Source organism: Jaculus jaculus, chromosome 5, assembly GCF_020740685.1.
Source record: "Jaculus jaculus isolate mJacJac1 chromosome 5, mJacJac1.mat.Y.cur, whole genome shotgun sequence".
NCBI lineage: Eukaryota > Metazoa > Chordata > Mammalia > Rodentia > Dipodidae > Jaculus > Jaculus jaculus.
Window position 1 is genome coordinate 9,033,984 of NC_059106.1, and position 18,566 is coordinate 9,052,549.

The 18,566-nt window shown below is 50.2% G+C and overlaps 1 protein-coding gene across 1 annotated transcript in view; it reads right to left on the reverse strand.

Moving 5' to 3' along the window:
* Pgbd5 (piggyBac transposable element derived 5) overlaps window positions 1–17,418 on the reverse strand; it is an 83,214-nt gene extending 65,796 nt beyond the window's left edge. Inside the window, exon 1 of the mRNA XM_045148645.1 lies at window positions 17,085–17,418. Within this exon, the coding sequence (XP_045004580.1) occupies window positions 17,085–17,418 (334 nt within the window). The remainder of the gene's footprint in view (window positions 1–17,084) is intronic.
* Between the last annotated feature and the right edge of the window lie 1,148 nt (window positions 17,419–18,566).

Consider the following 18,566-nt stretch of genomic DNA (forward strand, 5'->3'; position numbering starts at 1 on the left):
GTGCCTTAACCGCTAAGCCGTTTCCCCAGCCCTTGTCAAGTAACTAGTACACTGCTCAATCCTTCCACATCCTAACCTAGGATGCAGGCTTCCCAGGCTTCTGCAAATTAGACTCAGGCCTTTGCTGCACACTGACCTCTGCTTCTTGCCTTTCATCTTCAGAGCTAGCTTGACAACTGTTTGGAGTACCTGGCAACATATCCAGGTACCCTGTGAGCTTCCCCGTGCCTGCGTGCCCATGGTACACGGGCAGCCAAGAAGAGTAACACCCCCATCCCCAGACACTTGGGAGAGGCTGTAGCCATTCGGAGTCACATGGGTTCTCGATAGTGACCAGGGTTCTCTTACTAACAAGAGCAGGACTCCAACGCCAAAGCCATTGCCAGGAGCAACATCTTAAGTGGAGGCTGCCAGTTCCTCACCAGTCTGGGACCCCAGGAGCCTTCAGGAAGTGCTGACTCCCTTCAAGGGGATCTCAGGAACAGAAGCAGATCACACACCCGAGAGAGAAAGAGAGAGAGAGAGAGAGAGAGAAGGAGAGAGAGAGAGGGAGCGCACAGCTGTACGGCACAGGTGTAACCTGAATTTTAATGACAATAATCATAGCACCCAAAGGGATTCCACAGCAACACACCCAGGGGGAAAACCCTGCAACTAAAACGCATGATTTTCCATCTAAATAACTCTTCCCACAAAGATGATCACAGAGCTCATGGAGGTGTTGACTGGGAATATGAAGGCAGAGAAATGTCAGAGCAGAGCAGAAGGCCACAATGATGAGGCCCAAGACTGGTGGCTAGGGGAGGAAAGAGACAGCCAAGGTGGGGTTGGCAAGGTGCCTGTTCAGGCCAGAAGTGAGAAGAAAAGACAGAAATGTTTACCAGCAGTGTTTTTGAACCTGAGTCATGGAAAACAAGGACCCATCTCTCAGCTAGAATGAACTCACACCACAAAAAGGAAATGAGTAGACTGGCCACATTTCAGCCAGGGTGACACTGGACAGATGAGAGCTGGGCATCAGGGGCCTAGACACACTTCCCAGGCAAACACACAGTGCTCCCAAGGTACAAAAAGCTGTTCAACCCACAGCTGAGGGAACAGCAGAGGGAGGTCTCCAACAGAAAAAGCCTCCCAGGACTCCGTGATCAGCAGGAGGAAACGGCACATTGAGGCTTGGCCTGCGTAGGCACAAATGTCAAGGTGTGCTTCTAGGTCATCCTGACACCTGCCCTGACGGCTGGTCAATGCCACCTTATCACGGAGCTTCCCATCATGCCTTAGCAGTAAACCTATCTCAGTGGCATGTGCTCTTGGATATTCATGAATATCTAACTGTTCATTTAAATGGACAGTTAAGCACTGTGGACATACCTCAGACTTCTCAAACTGAAGATATACTTAGATTCCTTATAGACAGTAAATCTACAGGCGTGAAAGGGAAATGTTCAATCAAGATTGTAATAGCTGCTAATTTTTACAACAAAAAGTAATGAGGTTAAAGAGCATTTTGAATGGGACATGGTGGCTCACACCTTTGGTCCCAGTCCTCAGGAGGCTGAGTTCCTAGAGGAACGCTGGTATGTAGAGTGAGTTCCAGGTCTGCTTGGGCTAGAGTGAAACCCTGCCTCAAAACAGAAAAAAAAGCCGGGCATGGTGGCACACACCTTTTGTCCCAAAACTCAGGAGGCAGTGGTAGGAGGATCACCATGAGTTCAAGGCCACTCTGAGACTACATAGTGAATTCCAGGTCAGCCTGAGCTAGAGTGAGACCCTACCTCAAAAAAAAAAAAAAAAATGACTTTGATGCATGGAAAATAGAATGACAGTTAATACAAATATTAGAGACATTATTAATGTGCTGCCTAGATCACCTTACAAAGAATATCCTTTTAGAAATGAGTTAAAAATTTACTTAATGACACAAGCCAGGAAAACAGTTTCAGTTCCATAATGATTATGATCTTTGTAGAACCACTTCATGTATCAGCTTGCATAATACTGGACTAAAAGTCCCGAAGAATGTAATTTTATAGCCATATAATTTTATTCAGAATATAACTATTTCACCAAAAAAGCCCATCTGAGAATTGATCTCATGACAGTGACTTAAAAGCAGAAAGGGGGCTGGCTGGGGAGATGGCTCAGCTGTTAAAGGTATGTGCTTGCAAACCTTGCTAGGCCGGGTTCGATTCCCCAGCACCCACATAAAGCCAGATGCACAAAGTGCTACATGCATCTGGAGTTCATCTGTAGTGCCGTTTATTTGTAAGCAAATAAATAAATAATGTTAAAAATAATGGGCTGGAGAGATGGCTTAGTGGTTAAGCGCTTGCCTGTGAAGCCTAAGGACCCCGGGTCGAGGCTCGGTTCCCCAGTCCCACGTTAGCCAGATGCACAAGGGGGCGCACACGTCTGGAGTTCATTTGCAGTGGCTGGAAGCCCTGGCATGCCCATTCTCAATCTCACTTTCTCTATCTGCCTCTCTCTCTCTCTTGTCACTCTCAAATAAATAAATAAAAATGAACAAAAAAATTAAAAAATAATAATAAGGGCTGGAGAGATGGCTTTGCAGTTAAGCACCTGCCTGTGAAGCCTAAGGACCCAGGTTCAATTCCCTGGAACTCACGTAAAACCAAATGCACATGGTGGAGCATGCATCTGGAGTTTGTTTGCAGTTGGCATGCCTATTCTCTCCTTTCTGCTTCTCTCTCTCTCTCTAATAAATAAATAGATAAAAAATATTTTAATAAGAAAAAAAATTTTTTTTAAAAAAGAAATAATACAACTCCTTAAAAAATAAAAGCTGAAAGTCACCTTGAAAATTCAGGAATAAACAAAATCTCCCACAAGCTGTCCAACAGAACCCACAAGTCACTTTCAGGCAGACCCTAAGAAGACACCAAGTATGAAGCCAATGAAATGCTAGAGAAAAATTTGTCATCCATGGAACTTAAACAGACCTCACAGAAATGCTTCAAGAAGGCAATTTCATGGGGCTAAAACCTATTACCAGTGGAGGCTGGGGCAGGAGGACTCCCATAAGTTTGAGGCCAGCCTGGGTTACAGAGCAAGAGCCTCAAAAAACAAAACGAAATGCTGTATCGTTTAAAGCCCAACCCTACATAAGTGCTGATGCGAATCCCACAGGCGAGTCTCTGTTTTCAGCGGGAAGGAGAAAAGATTTGCTGAGGTTTGTCCCAACCATGAATCCTGGTTCTTCCTGGAAAAACGTGGTTCCAGAAAACATTTTCCCTGAATCAATGCGTTTCTTTTGTCCCTTGCACAGCGGACACTCAGGCAGGCAAGCCCACAGCCTCTGTGGTCTGACAGCCTGATGGATTAGTAAGATCCTGGGCCAGCTTTCTGCCTTGCTGCCCCAGGGAACTCTGGGAACCCACCCAATCAGCTGGGGGAGTACAGGTGCGTCTCAAGTGACGGCACTCGCCTCCTCGGGGAAGACGCCAAAAGTAATGCTCATGGACTGAAATCCAAGATGCAGAAATTCAGAAATGATTTTATCCTTAAGGAAAAAGATAGTGTTCCCTTGGCACGTTCTTGGTTTTTCCAATTGATTATAAGAAGAGCGATTGCAGCAGAAATGGCAGCAGTAGCCAGGCGTGGTGACGCACGGCTTTAATCCCAGCACAAGGGAGGCAGAGGTAAGAGGATCGCCGTGAGTTCGAGGCCAGTCTCAGGCTACATGGAAATGGCAGAAGCAAAAACCACCAGAAGGGCAGCACTGGACAGCTCTCTCCTCAGAAGGCTCAGGAGACGCCTTGAAGCAGGGAGCAAGGCTCTGGCCCCTGCCGAACAGCCACCAGAGGAAGGGGAGCATGGCTGGCAGGAGCCCCCCACGTGAGCATGCCTTGTGGAACCCCAGCTGAAAGTGAACATGTCTTTGTTTTCATAATGCAAGAGCCTCTGATAGTGTGAGGAATTATTATCCCTATGCTACACCGTTAAGTCTTGCAACGCTGACTCACAGATCTTAATGTCAATTCTTTGAAACAAAACTTCAAAGGTATTTTGTATCTTAGAAGTTCATTCTACAATCCGCCTCGGTCTTAACTTAAGCAAACATTTAGCCATTCGGGCTAAACGTGTATTTAATGAAGTGTGTGTGTGTGTGTGTGTGTGTGTGTGTGTTTTCACATGTGTGAATGTATAATGCAAAAGTATCGTAAATAGTAAGCCCCAAGACTGTGGATCTGGGATAAGTCAGCAGTTAAAAGAGCTTGCTTGCAAATCTGCCAGCCCACTTTCAATTCCCAAACTACCCATGCATACCAGATGCACAAATTGTGGCACACACAAGTGTCTAGTTAACCGTAACCCTGGTGTACAGACACACACATACACACACACACACACATACACACAGGTAAAAAAATAAAAATAAAGACTGCTAATATAGGAGGTCTTTGTTTTATGCCAGGAATCAATCCTAGAGCCTTTCACATTCTGAGCACACACTCTACCACTGAGTTACAGCCCACCAGTCCAGAAAACAGTCTTACCCAGGGCGTCAGCATGTTATTTTCCAATGATTGTATAGAAATGCACATATAATTATTAGGTAGGGGAAGAGACAAAATAGCATTAAAATGGAAAAGAAGGGCTAGTTCAGTGGTAGGGCACTTAGCTAGCAAGCAAAAAAGCCCTGGGTTCAATCCCTAGCAACATAAAAAATAGAAAACAAATGAGTCGATTGATTCTTGGCAACAATGCCAAAGCAATTCAAAGAGCAATGCTAAGACAAAGGAACAGCCCTGGGCAAAAAAAGTAAAGTAGGTGTCAGACCACAGGCAAGCACAGCTCAAAATGAAGATGTAACTGTAAGCACTAGAGAGTCTGCACATATTCGTGAACTTGAACTTGGGGTTGTTTCTTAGGTATGAGACCAAAAGCACAAGACAAGACAGGTGAGGCCTCATCCAAATGAAAGGTTTTCTGCTTTCAAAGATATTTTTGCAGGTTGTCTATCTAGGGAGCACATGTCCAGAATACATAGTGAACTCCTTTTAGTTCATTAATTTATGAGAGAGAGAGAATGAGCATGCCTGGGCCTCTGGCCACTGCAAACAAACTCCAGACACATGCACCAGCATGTGCATCTGGCTTAGGTGGGTTCTGGGGAATCAAACCTGGGTCTCCAGGCTTCACAGGCAAGTGCTTTAACTGGTAAGTCGTCTCACCAGCTCAAGAGCTCTTATACTTTAATCACAAAAAAGACAAATGGCCCAAGGAAATGCGGAAAATCTGAACAGAATATCCAAAGGATCTTCAGATGGACAATAAGTTAAAAGATGCTCTATACTACTGGGGGAACTTAATCTCTGTAGCTCCACTTCACACATAGTGTGTGTGCCAGCAAGAGTCAAACATGGAGGGCTAGAGAGATGACTTCATGGATAAAGTGCTCCCTGCCCCACCTGGAGGACTTGAGTTCAAATCCCAGACCTCACGTAAAAAGCTAGAAGCTGTAACCGGCTTCCATAATGCCAGCACGCTGTAGCTTAGCTGTTGCTGAAACAGAGACAGGATTGCCTAGAAGCTCAAGGCAAGCCCAGCGAGGAACAGCAGAGCAAGAAACCCTGCCTTAAATGAGGTGGCCAGGCAGACTGACCTGCAAGGTGCCCTCTGATTTCCACACGTATACCATGGCGTGTGTATACATAATCTCCCTCTTCTCTCCTCTCCTCCCTCTCTCTCTCTCTCTCTCTCACACACACACATACTCCAACAAAAATAAACAAACAAACAAATTTGAAAAAACACAGACCACAGAAAATGTGGAGGGGGCAGAGGAGAAATCCTGCAGCAACCTACACATCTCTGCTGAGACATGACTCAGCCACAAAGAAAGACCATCTGGTAGTTCCTCAAAATATTATCCTATGACCCAGCAACTCCACTCAAAGGTGTGTGCCCAGAAAAAATGAAAATCATGTGTACATAAGGACTTGTATGTGAAGGTTTGCACTGTTATGAACAGATAAAACATGGCATGAATGGACCATCCCTAATCCAAATATCAGAAATCAAAATGCTCCAAAATCAACAACTTTCTCCATGGCAACAAGGTACCATAGTCAGGCATGGTAGTGCACACTGCAAATCCAGTACTGGGTGAACCTGAGACAGAAGTTTGAGACTACTGAGTGAGTTCCGAGTCAGTCTTGGACACATACTGAGACCCTCTCTTAAAAATCAAAAGTACCAAAAAAAAAAAAAAAACCCTACAGAAACATACTCTTAGAACAAAAACAAAATTGAAAGAAGTCTTGAAAAAGGTTCTAGAAATAAAAGGCAAGCAATGGGGCTGGAGAGATGGCTTAGTGGTTAAGGCACTTGCCTGCGAAGCCTAAGGACTCATGTTCTACTCTCCAGATCCCACAAAACCAGACACTCAGGGACACAAGTGAACAAAGTCACACATGCCCACAAGGGGGCGCATGCATCTCGAGTTCAATTGCAGTGGCTGGAGGCCCTGGCACACCAATTCTCTCTCTTCGCCCCCCACAATCAAAAAAATAAGCCAATCTATTGGGATTGCCTCAGAAAAAAAAAAAAAAAAAAAGCAAGCACTGTTGACTGAAACGTAACATAAAACACAGGCAGTGTCACTGAGGAGGTCTTCCCATGCCTTCATTATGGCAGCTTTGCCATGCTGCCTTGCCAAGTCACCCTCCTCCTCCTTGTCCCTCCCAGTGTCCAAGGTCTGCATGTGCTCCTGCACCCCGCGGTCGACTTGGAGTTCAGAGTCTCACAGTTACTTGTGGCGGCAGCAGCAGGCCAGGTTTCAAGACACTCTCACCAAGGCCTCACACAGCGAAGAAGATCGGCTTCAAGCAAGGGCGGCTGTCACCTTCCCCATCTCTGCCTGGTGTGAATGCCCCCCACCCCGAGCCATTTTTCTTCCTGTAATTCTAACTTGTTCCCGCAGTCACTGGGCATATGAGGCCCAGTGCTCTGCAAACCCATGTCAATCTCTTTCCTGATCATAGCACAGCTCGAGACCCATTCCTTTCTCCTCCCTTTGTCTCTTCCACTTGGGTCGCAGGGGACAAGAACTTAATTATCCTCTTATCCCAGCAGGGTTTGACATGCTTGCTGAATTAATATATGGCGCGTGCCACCCCCTGCTGATGGACACTAAGGCAGTGGTCTTGTCCCCAGGAGACATGCTACATTGCCTACAGACAGGTTTGGCTCCCACGGACAAGGGGGGCAGCAGGCAGGTAAGCCAGGCATGCTGCTAGACACCCCGCGGTGGGGACATGGTTCAGTCAGTAAAGCGCTTGCTGAACAGGCATGAAGGCCCGACTTCTACCCCCGGAAACTGGGCAAACATTATGGACATGGAGCTGAGGAGGCAAAGGCAGATGGATCCCTGGGGCTCACTAGCTGAGTTCCAGGCCAATGAAAGACTTTGTCACACACAAAAGGTGAATGGCACCTAAGAGGAACTACACCTGAGATTAACCTCTGGCCTCCACATACATGTGCTCACACATACACATGCACCCCCCCAAATGTCTACTCCCCCGCGCACATTTTTTAAAAAACTGTGAGCTGGAGAGATGGCTCAGTGGTTAAAGGTGTGTGGGTTCAATTCTCCAGGACCCACATAAAGCCAGATACGCAAAATAGCACATGCAGCTGGAGTTCATTTGCAGTGGCTGGAGGCCCTGACACGCCCACGCTCTGTATATGTCTGTTTCTGTTTCTCTCTCACATAAATAAACAAATGAAATTGAAAATTAAATTTAAATTTAATAATATCTATGGGGCTGGAGAAATTACTTAGTGGCTAAAGCGCATGCCTGTGAAGCCTAAGGACCCATGTTTGAGTCTCCAGATCCCACAAAAGCCAGATGCACAAGGTGACATAGGCACTCAAGGTCACACATGCTCACAACGTGGCACAAGTGTCTGGAGTTCGACCACAGTGGCTGGAGGCCGTGGTGGGACAATTCTCTCATAATAAATAAATAAATAAATAAATAAACTCCTATGGTGCACAAGATAGCCTCTCAGAAACAAAGAATTAACTAGGTTCAGAAGATCAGCAGACACCTATCCTGTGTTTCACAATCCCACTCTTAGGTACTCATGCCCAAGAGAAACGGAATATAGAATAAAATGTCCATAACGCACACACGTGGGAATGCTTGCAGCACCTTGACTCGTAAATGGCCCAAACTGGAAACAATCCAATATGCCAATTAATAAAATGTATTTTCTACAATGGAATATTGCTTAGCAGTTTTAAAAAAAAACTAAGACTGGCTATGCTATGTGCAGTAACATTAATGAATTTCACAGATGTAATAATGTAACAAGTAAAATTACTCTCTGGTGACAGAACTCAGTTATGGCTGTGTACGGGGTGGTGACTGGGAAAGGCAAGAGGGACCTTGGGGGGCGCTGGAGAAGTAGGTAATTTTGTTAGGCGATGAGAGTGGCCCTGAAAGTAAAAGGGCAGGAAGGTCTGCACTTGCTGGAGATCAAAGGATGATCTGACTTCTTATCTCAGGCCTAGTTCCCTAGACTTGCTTTTCCATACCTGAGCCTCTCCCGGGAAGCGAGGTCTTTTTCTAGAATCCTGACACTGTGGTTGGTCAAGCTCAGATCCCAGAACTTGGTGACATGGCCAGCCTCTTCCTGAGCCAGCCTCTAACCCAGACCAATCAACTGGCTCACTTGAGCCAGTGGGGGAAACCCATCCCCATGTGGATATAAATAGGTCTGCAAGGGGCAGGCCAGCTCTCTGTGCAGTCTGACCTCTCCTGAACCCCCAGCTGCTGGTGAGCTTCTCCTCTGCTCTGGCCAAGCCGAGAGGAGACTCCCTTACCCCTTACTTTCCACATGGGCTTGAACCTAGGGTTTAGGGTTCGAGGACTTTCCTGAACCCCAGGCATCCCGTTTCACTTCTAGGTGTTGGATTTTACATGAATGCACCATGTAAAAAGTCAAGGTGCTGAGGATTCAGGACACATGTGTAACACCTCCACTATATCCCATCCCCCGAGCACACGCACACACGTTATTAAGCTCATCCTCCCCATCAGAACCACACGCTGACTTGCCGTCTTGTAAGGAAGACGTATGGAGATGAAACCTCCCTCCAAAACAATGCGGTTGGTGAAGGCTTGGTCCCCAGGGCAAACAGTGTTGTCCAGGCTGGGGCTTTGGGGAAGTGAATGGATCACAAAGACAGGCTGACTTCATGAATGGGCTCATCATTGATGGATCCTAAGCCAAGGGAATTGTGGGAGGTGATGTCACTGTCAGGAGGTGGGACCTAGCTGGAGGAAGGAGGTCCCCGGGAGCGGGCCTTTGAGGGTTGCTTCTCATCCCCCGCCCCTTCATCTCCTCCCATCTCCTCTGTTTTCCAGCCACCATGAGGCACTGTGCTAACCAGCCTCACCTAAGACCCCAAGCAATGAAGTCAGCCCTTGAGATAAAACTTGTAAAACCATGAGTCACAATAAGCCCTCCTTTAAATTCTCTCGGGCATTTGTACAGTAACCAAAACCTCTGGTGGAGTCACTGGTTCACTGCTGGAAGGGAGGTTAGTAGCTGTGGTCAGTGTCCCCCATCAATTCATGTATTTTGTATGATTACTGCCCAGCTCATAGTAACTTGGGAGGTGGAGGCTTTCTGGGGGAGGTGTGCTGTTGAGGGATCCTTTGGGAGTGTTTCGGGCAGCTCTCCCTTGCCAGAATTGGGCTCACTCTCCCGCTGCTGTTGTCCACCTGCTGTGGCAGGGGTGACGTCCAGCCTTTGCTTGTGCCATGCTTTCCCCTGCCATCATGGAGCATCCCCTCAAGACTGTAAGCCAAAATAAAAACTTTCCTCCCAGCAGCTGCTTTGGGTCAAGTGTTCTGTGCCAGTAATGAAAAGGTCACTGCAACAGAAAACTGGTACCAGCGTGAGGGGGTCATTGCTACTAGAAACCTGACTATTGCTTTTGGCCTTTTGGAACTGGTTTGCAAGAGGAATGTGGAAAGATTTGAAACCTTGCCCTAAGATATGTCTTTCAATGCTGTAAAAGGATTGTTGAACCATTCAGGTCAGGCTGAAAGGCTGAGAGAACTAAACTTAGCTGGAGGCAATTCATGAAAGAGGTTTGCTGTTCTGCCGGAGAAACTGAATAGGGTTGAGTTTAGAAGAAATGGACTTGTGTGTGCAGAAGGATGTAGCGCAGAAAGAAATGGAAGTTTCAGGACAGAGGTATCAGCCCCATCCACCTGCAACTGTTAGACAGATTACTACCACCGGGATTGGGCCAGCTGCTCTGCACCAGGGCAGCAGAAAGTCTGCTGACTATGTTGAAAGTAGGGGGCCAGAATGCTGAAAGAGTTTTCCTGCTCTTCAAAATCAGCCTTATGCCCCACTGGATTAACAATGTGGTAGACCACCTGGTACTAAGTATAAAAAATTAAGGAAAGACAGCGTCATTAGAGTTGCAACACACTTTTTTTTTTTAAATGGCCATGGGCAATGTGAGGCAGGGTTGTTGGAATCCCTGCATGGAGACCCGATGGGGCCGTGAGGATGAGCTATGAATTGCAGTGGAGGCCCTAAGATTTTCTTGAGATGCCAGGGCTGTGGGATGGCTGCCAAGGAGACCTGCCAGCACAGGATGCAGTTTCCCAGGCTGTAAGTAACCCAGCTGGAGAGGTGGCACTGGAACCCCAGAGACTGCATCACTGGTTACAGATGTTGGACTTGGAGCTATAGGATCTGATGCTTGTCCTGCTTGTTTTAGATCTCTCATTGGTTCCATCTTTCCCTGTTATGCCCAATGCCATCTTTTGTAGTGCGAATGTCTACTCTGTGCCATTAGATGTCTTTGGTTTTACAGGCTCATAGTTAAGAGTCCTTGGACTATGAGGATGCTTAAAGAGTGTTGAGATTGATAATAACTATAGGGATTTTTAAAGTTGGACTGAATGTACTCAATTTTATATCATGATGGTTGTGAGCTTATGGGGGTCAGGAGTGGAATGTGGTGGTTTGAGTCAGAGGTCCTCCATAAATGTTTTGAATGCCTGGTGCCCAGCCAGTGGAAATTTGGGAGCCTTGATGGAGGAGGTGTGTTGTTGGGGGAAGACTTAGGAGTGTTATAGCCAGCTCCCCTTGCCAGAGTACAGCTCACTCTCTTGCTGCTATTATCTACCTGCTGTGGCAGAGGTGATGTCCAGCCTCTGTTCATGACACACTTGCTCCAACCATCATGGAGCTTCCCCTTGAGACTGTAAGCCAAAATTTAAAAAAAAAAAATTTTCTCCCATCAGTTGCTTTTGGTCAGCTGCTTTGTCCCAATAATGAGAAGGTAATTAAAATAGTGGCATACTTATAGAAGGGTCTTTCACAACATATATCAAAAGCCAACTGGGCTGGAGAGATGGCTTAGTGGTTAAATGTTTGCCTGTGAAGCCTAAGAACCCCAGTTCGAGGCTCGATTCCCCAGTACTCATGTAAGCCAGATGCACAAGGTGGCACATGCATCTGGAGTTTGTCTTCAGTGGCTGCAGGCCCTGGTATGCCCATTCTCTCCCTCTCTCTCTCATAAATAAAAATAAACAAAAAAAATTTTTTAAGCCAATCCTTTTGCACAATCCTTCCCTTGATACTGCTGTGATCCTTTTATGATGAGTCAGATGAAGGGTGGTAAACAAGTTAAGTAATCTAGAAGAACAGTTATCAAGGCTCAGTAACAGCATTTGCTACTCATAAGTGGCATAAGGGCCTGAGAAGGCCTGACCTGCTCTGAGTTCCATTCCTACCTTCTAGACACCAGGAAGTTCTTCATTCTCTGCCATAATTAGGGCATTGGTTACAAAAATCCCTTATCTTTAGCATACTAAAGCTCACAGAATAGTAAATGTCCAGAAGTAAAACATGGTTCCAAGTATAAAAATAAGATAGGCATGGTGATGCACACCTATCACCCCAGCATTTGGGGTCTGAAGCAGTAGGATTACCATGAGTTTAAGGCTAGCCTGGGTACATCATGAGACCATCTCAAGACAAAATGTGCGTATGTGTGTGTTCTAGTACAAACACATAAAGGGACTAGAGAGATGGCTAAATGGTTAAGGTATTTGGCTGCAAAGTCTAATGACCCAGGTTCAATTCCCCAGTACCCATGTAAAGCCAGATGCACAAAGTGGCACATACATCTGGAGTTCATCTGCAGCAGCAAAGAGCCCTGGCATACCCATTCACATTCTTTCCCTCCCTGCCTCCCTCCCTCTCTCTCCTTGAAAATAAATAAAACAGTAGCACACACACACAGGAGGAGATGCCCCTGCCAGTTCTGAGTGACCAGTTCTGACCAGGCAGATGGAGTCCACCGAGCTAGATCTTTCTACGCTCCCCCACAACTGCACAAACAAGGCTGCCTTCCTCAGCAGAGATGGCAACGTCTCTGCCACCGAGTACATGTGAACATGAAGTATAACAATGCATGAAAAAGCAATTTCTAAAACCGGCCGTGGTGGTGAACACCTTTAATCCCAGTACTTGGGAGGCAGAGGTAGGAGGATCGCTGTGAGTTGGAGGCAACCCTGAGACCCCATAGTGAATTCCACGTTAGCCTGGGCTAGAACGAGGCCCTACCTCGAAAAACCAAAAAAAAGAAAGAAAAAGCAATTTCGAGCCAGGTGTGGTGGCTCACGCCTTTAATCCCAGCACTCAGGAGGCAGAGGGAGGAGGATCGCCGTGAGTTCGAGGCCAGCCTGGGACTACACAGTGAATTCCAGGTCAGCCTGAGCTAGAGTGAGACCCTGCCTCAAAAAAACAAAAAAAGTAGTTTCGGTCGGTTAAGAACTGGTGGTCAGCACTGGGAGCCCGTTTCCCTGCCCCACCTGGGATCAGAGCTACCTGGAAGCTCCGCTCTGCCCCGCGTGGCAAGTTCGGACTGGGAGGCAGCACTCTCTGAGCTTGCAGCCCCCGAATCCCAAGTCCCCCCACTTCCGCACACCTGGCAGAGAGCAGGAGCAGGTGCTTTCTCATGATCCAGGGGTGCAGGAAGCTCCAGATATCCAAACTCATAGACCCCTTGGGGCAAAGGGCCTCTGTTTAACTCTGACCTTAAAAAAAAAAAAAGTTTTCCTTTACTTAATCAGTGAGACTTTAAACCAACAAGCCAGCAGTAAACTCTAAGAACAAAACAACTTTAATTTCCACCTCCATATGCTCCTCTCCAGTTTCCCAAGGTCAAGCCTCCTGCTGGATTCTCAGATGGTTGCTGGCAGGGTTATAAGGATGAAGAAAGAAAAAACCCAGAGCCCTCTGTGCACTTTGCCCTCTGAGAGAAAGGATGAAGAGTCTGAACCCAGGCCGGGCGTGACAAGGACCCGCAGTCAGAGATGGGCGCCCAGAGCCGAGGTGCCTACCTGCACCCTCCCCTCCTCTGAGAAGGCTCACAGACAGTCCAGAGAAGGGAACCCGAAGAGTAGAGGCCCCCAACACAGCCAGCCTAAATTTCACACCGTTCCCATGAGTGAGCTGGCACGCGGCACTGGTGATTTGCGTGACAGGCACGGAAGCGAGGCTGCCAGCTTGTGGGGCTATTTTCAGGGTTATCTGCTGCAAGGCGTTGTGGGCCCCACACTCCCAGAAAGCAGCTCAGCTTCCATCCACGCAGGCATTAAAGCCAGCCAACCAGCCAGCCTGCAAGCACAGTGTTTATATTTAAACCTTCCCAAGGGGACCCTCACCTTAAGCACAGTCGGAACCTAGGGGAATAGGAAAAGGGCCCCTCCTCCCATGATGCCAGCTGTTATTTCTGAGTGTCTGCTCCAGCAAGACCAAGCCATGAACGACAGCAAAGAGACTGGACCCATGGAACAGCCAGAGGAGGGCCCAGGATTCTCACTGGCACCCTCAGGGCTTCTTCCCTTCCTCTTTTCCTCTCAGCTGAACACCCCCACTGTGTGCACAACCCCTACAGGGCCCACAACTGCTCAGGCTTCAGCAGAAAACACGATGGTCCCCACCTTCCACTCAGAGACTCTGCAAAGGTCCAAGACACAGTTACAATCTCCCTGATAGGGAAAGGTGGAGCGATAGGTCAGTAAGTCAAGTGTCTTGTAGGCATGAGGAGCTTATTTTTGACCCCTAGAACCAATGTAAAAATGTAGGCAGGGTAGTAATCCCAGCACTGGGAGGTAGAGACAGGAGGAGCCACAGGTCTCAGTGGCCAGCGGTCTAGCCTAATTGTGAGCTCCACACCGATGAGAAAGATGGCCAGAGTTTCTGAAGACGACAGCATTCCTGAGCACTCGGGCATGCACGCGCACACACACACACACACACACACGCACACACTATGCATACATTTAAAAAATATATAGCCCCGGGACTGGACAGACGGCTTAGCAGTTAAGACGTTTGCCTGCAAAGCCAAAGGACCCCGATTCGATTCCCCAGGACCCACATAAGCCAGATGCACAGGGAGGCAAATATGTCTGGAGTTCATTTACAGTGGCTAGAGGCCCCGATGCGCCCATTCTCTCTTTCTCTCTCTTTCTCTCTCTCAAATAAATAAATAAATAAAATATATTTTTTTAAAATATCCCTGATAGAAGACACCCTCTTCAACTCAACTAGCACAGACAGTGCACACTTACACAGGACTGCCACACGTGACTCACCTTTGCATAGCTGCACGTTTACATACAGGCATGAGCACCATTTTCTTTTCTTCCCTTCCCCTCCCCCCGTGGGGCAACCAGTAAGTCCCACATCAGTATGGAATCCTATGCATTCTTCACTGTATTGCAGCAGCCACTGCAATGTTAATGGGAAACATTCTATGATGAAACTTGATCTCCGATCAAACTGCTACCTTCTTCCTCTCCTCCCTCCCCATCCAGTCAGATCTGCTAAGAAAGTGGGCGACAGAGAGGGGAAAGAGGTGCGGGCTGCATTCCTGCAGGTGAGGAGCAGCAACTGCTGAAGTGACTCTCAGGTCCTGAAGGCGAGGCCGGGCAGGCTGAACCCCAGCTGAGCATAGCACTGCAGCCTGTGGTCTCTTAATGAACCCATCTATCTCTCTTCATGCACCTAGACACGAGGATCTTCTCTGGCCAACCTAGACTTCAGCATCTATTTTAAGCCCCCATAAATCACATCCCTCACACTTAACAAGCCATCAACCTTGTCCCTCCTCCTCCCCCTCAAGTTTCCCCCAGAGAGACTGTGCTACGAAGAGGAAACTCTAAATTAGATCTGGATTTTTAAAAAGATAGGCTCCCTAGAGAAGGAAAACAATGCTAGACACAAATACCACCAAAGAGCCACTAAGGCCTTTGCCCACAAGACTCTGAGGTGACTCTTAGATCTGGTGACAAACTCAATGGGCACCACCAGCAAGACGCAGACCGTGAGGCTAACACCCGGTGACACGGGGCACTGCCCATGACAGCAGAATGTGCTGCTTCTAGTCTCCCGGGGCTAGGAAGTGCTTGATCGGGGCTGGAGAGATGGCTCAGCTGCTAAAGGAGCTTGTTCGCAAGGCCGACTGGCCCTGGTTCGACTCCCCAGTACCCATGTAAGACCAGATGCACAAAGTAGTGCATGCAGGCTCTGTTTGCAAATAAATACAAGCCTTTTTAAAAACTACAAGATTACTTGCAAACTCTCTTTGGTGTGTTCACTCTTCCCGCACAGGCACCATTATTCATAATTAGGCTAAACCCAGCACTATGTCCCTGCTTTCTCCCTGAGAGCGAAAGTGCCTTGTTGCACGCCTCCAGGCCGAGTGACTTGTATCTCAAGTGCTGCCAGACCAACACCGGATCAGAGACGCTCACAGCATAAAGTCTGCCAAGCGAGGGTTCCAGGTTGGTGCCACCCCCAGCCAATATGGAAACAACTGTGCAAGGAAAGCGGCCCTCAGGGCACACTGGACAATATGCAACGGTATGGTATAAAGGGCCATTCAGAGGACTGTTAACCACAGCTAAATAACCCTGCTTTAAAACCCAAAGACCTAAAGGGCTCCAAGCCCAGCTGCAGCTTGGCCCATCCACACTGTGGCCTGCCTGGCCAGGTTGCAGCCCACTCCCTTCAGAGTCCAGCCAACCCTAACCACTTCTGGCTGGCTGTAGCAGGGTCTCCAACCCCAAGCCCAGGAACTAGCCGAAGGCCTCTGGGGTCTGCCTCCTATAATCCTGACAATTGAACAATAACTACAGTGTAATCACACAACCTTGGCATATCGTGTGCACAGCCCCGGACTAATTCCCAGCACTAAACGTAAATAAAGAAACAAAAAAGGAGAGGAGGGAGGCACAACATGCAGGTGGCAGCCACTCCCTGGCGCCCACCTAAATACTGCATTTCACAGATGAACACCTGCCTACCAGGAGACCGCGGGTCTGGGGTTGGCAGCAGTGGGCACAGCTGGGAACGTGGTCTCGGCCTCTCACAGAGGGCAGAGGGCTGTGCTGCTGCAGAGCAGCGGTATTTTAAACCCAACCCCGCAAAAGCAAGCAGCCAAGAGGGCCCTGAGCCACTGTCGCTGCGCGCCTCCTTCTACCGATCCCAGGGATTCTACCGATCCGCGGAAAGTAACTCGGTCCAAGAGGACGCGCCTTAACGCGGGGGATCGCCCTTCGACCCTCCTGGGGCTTAGCACGAGATCCCACGGCATAAGGAAGTTCGGCAAATTAAACGAAAGATGAGCTTAGCAAAGACGCCGCTCAGAGCTCACTGCAGCTGCGACCTGCCTGGCCGCTGGCACCGGCTCCTGCGTGCCTCAAATGACCGTAGCCCCAGCCGTGCCAAGCCGTGCTTGCGGATCCCCTCCACAAGGCAGGCCTAACTTTACCGACCCCACAGGTGTGACACTATCCCGAAAGGCCCTCCGCGTCCCGCCACGGACCCAGGAGTAACCTGGAGCGCCCTTGGGCAGGAGGACCCTCTTGCTTTCAAATCCTGCCCTCGCGACTGGCTTCCAGGGAAAAAAATCACAGCAGTGCGCTTGGCGCCCGTCTGCGCCCCGACCTCCCGGCCGCGCCCAGGGTCCCCGCGTGCCCGCGTCCGCCGCCGCCGCCGCTCACCGCCCGTGTCCTCGAACCGCGGGGGCGGGCGATCCCGCAGCGTGGTGCTCCAGCCCGCGCCCAGCTCGTCCTCCTCCAGCTCCGCGGGATCCTGGGCGCGCAGTGCGGGCGGCGGGGCGAGCCCCGGCGGCGCGGGGCGCTCGCGCTCGTCGTCCGAGGAGGCGGCCGAGGAGGAGCGCGAGGCGGCCGAGGTGCTGTAGAAGGGGTTCCCGCCGCTGTCCGGGCCGGACTCGCCGAACACGTCGTCCGAGATGTGCAGGCTCTCGTAGCGCGCGCGGGCCGCCTCGAGCAGCGCCGGTGCCCTCCTCCGCGCGCCCCCGCCGCCCTCGGCCATGGCCCCGGCCGCCGCCCGCGCGCCCGCGCCCCACAACGCCTCCCAGCCGCACGCGCCGGGCCCGGGGCCCCCGCCGCGGCCCGCCGTCCCCCACCAGCGCAGCCCGCAGCACAGCGCGCGCCGCCCCGCGCCCGGCCGGCCCGCCGTCTTGGCCGCTCGGGCCGCGCGCCCGGGATGCGCCTCGGAGCTCGGGCGCCGCGGGATGCGGCCGGGGCCGAAAGGGACTCAGCCGCCGCCGAGCGCCACCGCCACCGCCCGCCGCGTCCCCGCGCACCCTCCCCGGAGCCGCCGCGCTGCGCCGCCGACCTTCCCCGGCGCGAGCCGCCTGGCGGGCCCGCCTCCCGCACCTCCAAGACGCCGGCCAATGGGGAGCGCGGGCCGCGGAGGGCGGGGACAGTCCGACGCCCCACCTCCGCGGGGCGGGACCTTCAGCCCCGGCGGCCCAGGGGGCGCCCGGCCCACCGGTCACCGCCCGCCCGCCCGCGGAGATTGCCGATCCGCAGGCTCGGAGCGGCCGGCCGGGGCGAGGTAGAAGGCGGATTCGACAGCTCCCCTGGCTCCGGGCCGCCCCTCGCGCAGCTGCGCCGGGCCCCGGGGAGCTGTCCACCCAGTGGTTCTGAACTCCGCTCGGTGGACACGTTCCAGGCCATGGATGCGCCTCCCGCTCATGTCAATAAACACAGGGCTGCCTAGCTTGGAATCTCGCCCGTCAAGTTGCTAAGGCAGTCTCCTTGAACGACCCTGTTATGGACTGAGGACTGAGCTGGGGAGTCATTCCTCATCCACTTCGACGTTGACACATTTTGAACCCAAAATACAAAATCATCGACTACCACCTGCGCTCCAGCGTTGCTTGCACGCGCCCGAACACGCTCATGTGGTAGACTGCAGCACGGTGACCAGGCTTCGCTGCTCTAACAATGGAGCAGAGGCCCAGTGGCCTGTCTTCTTGGGCAGGAGCCTGCGGCCATCATCCCCTTGGTGGCGATACTCACACCAGTCCGTCTTCTGCATCCCCTCCCCCTCCCTCACAGAGTGCAGTAAGTCACATGAATGGTAATTGGGTCGTAGAGCCACTTTCACTCCGAAATAAAATAAGCCCACAGAGATGTGAAGGGCTTACAAATCCTACTAAGTGTCCTAAATGA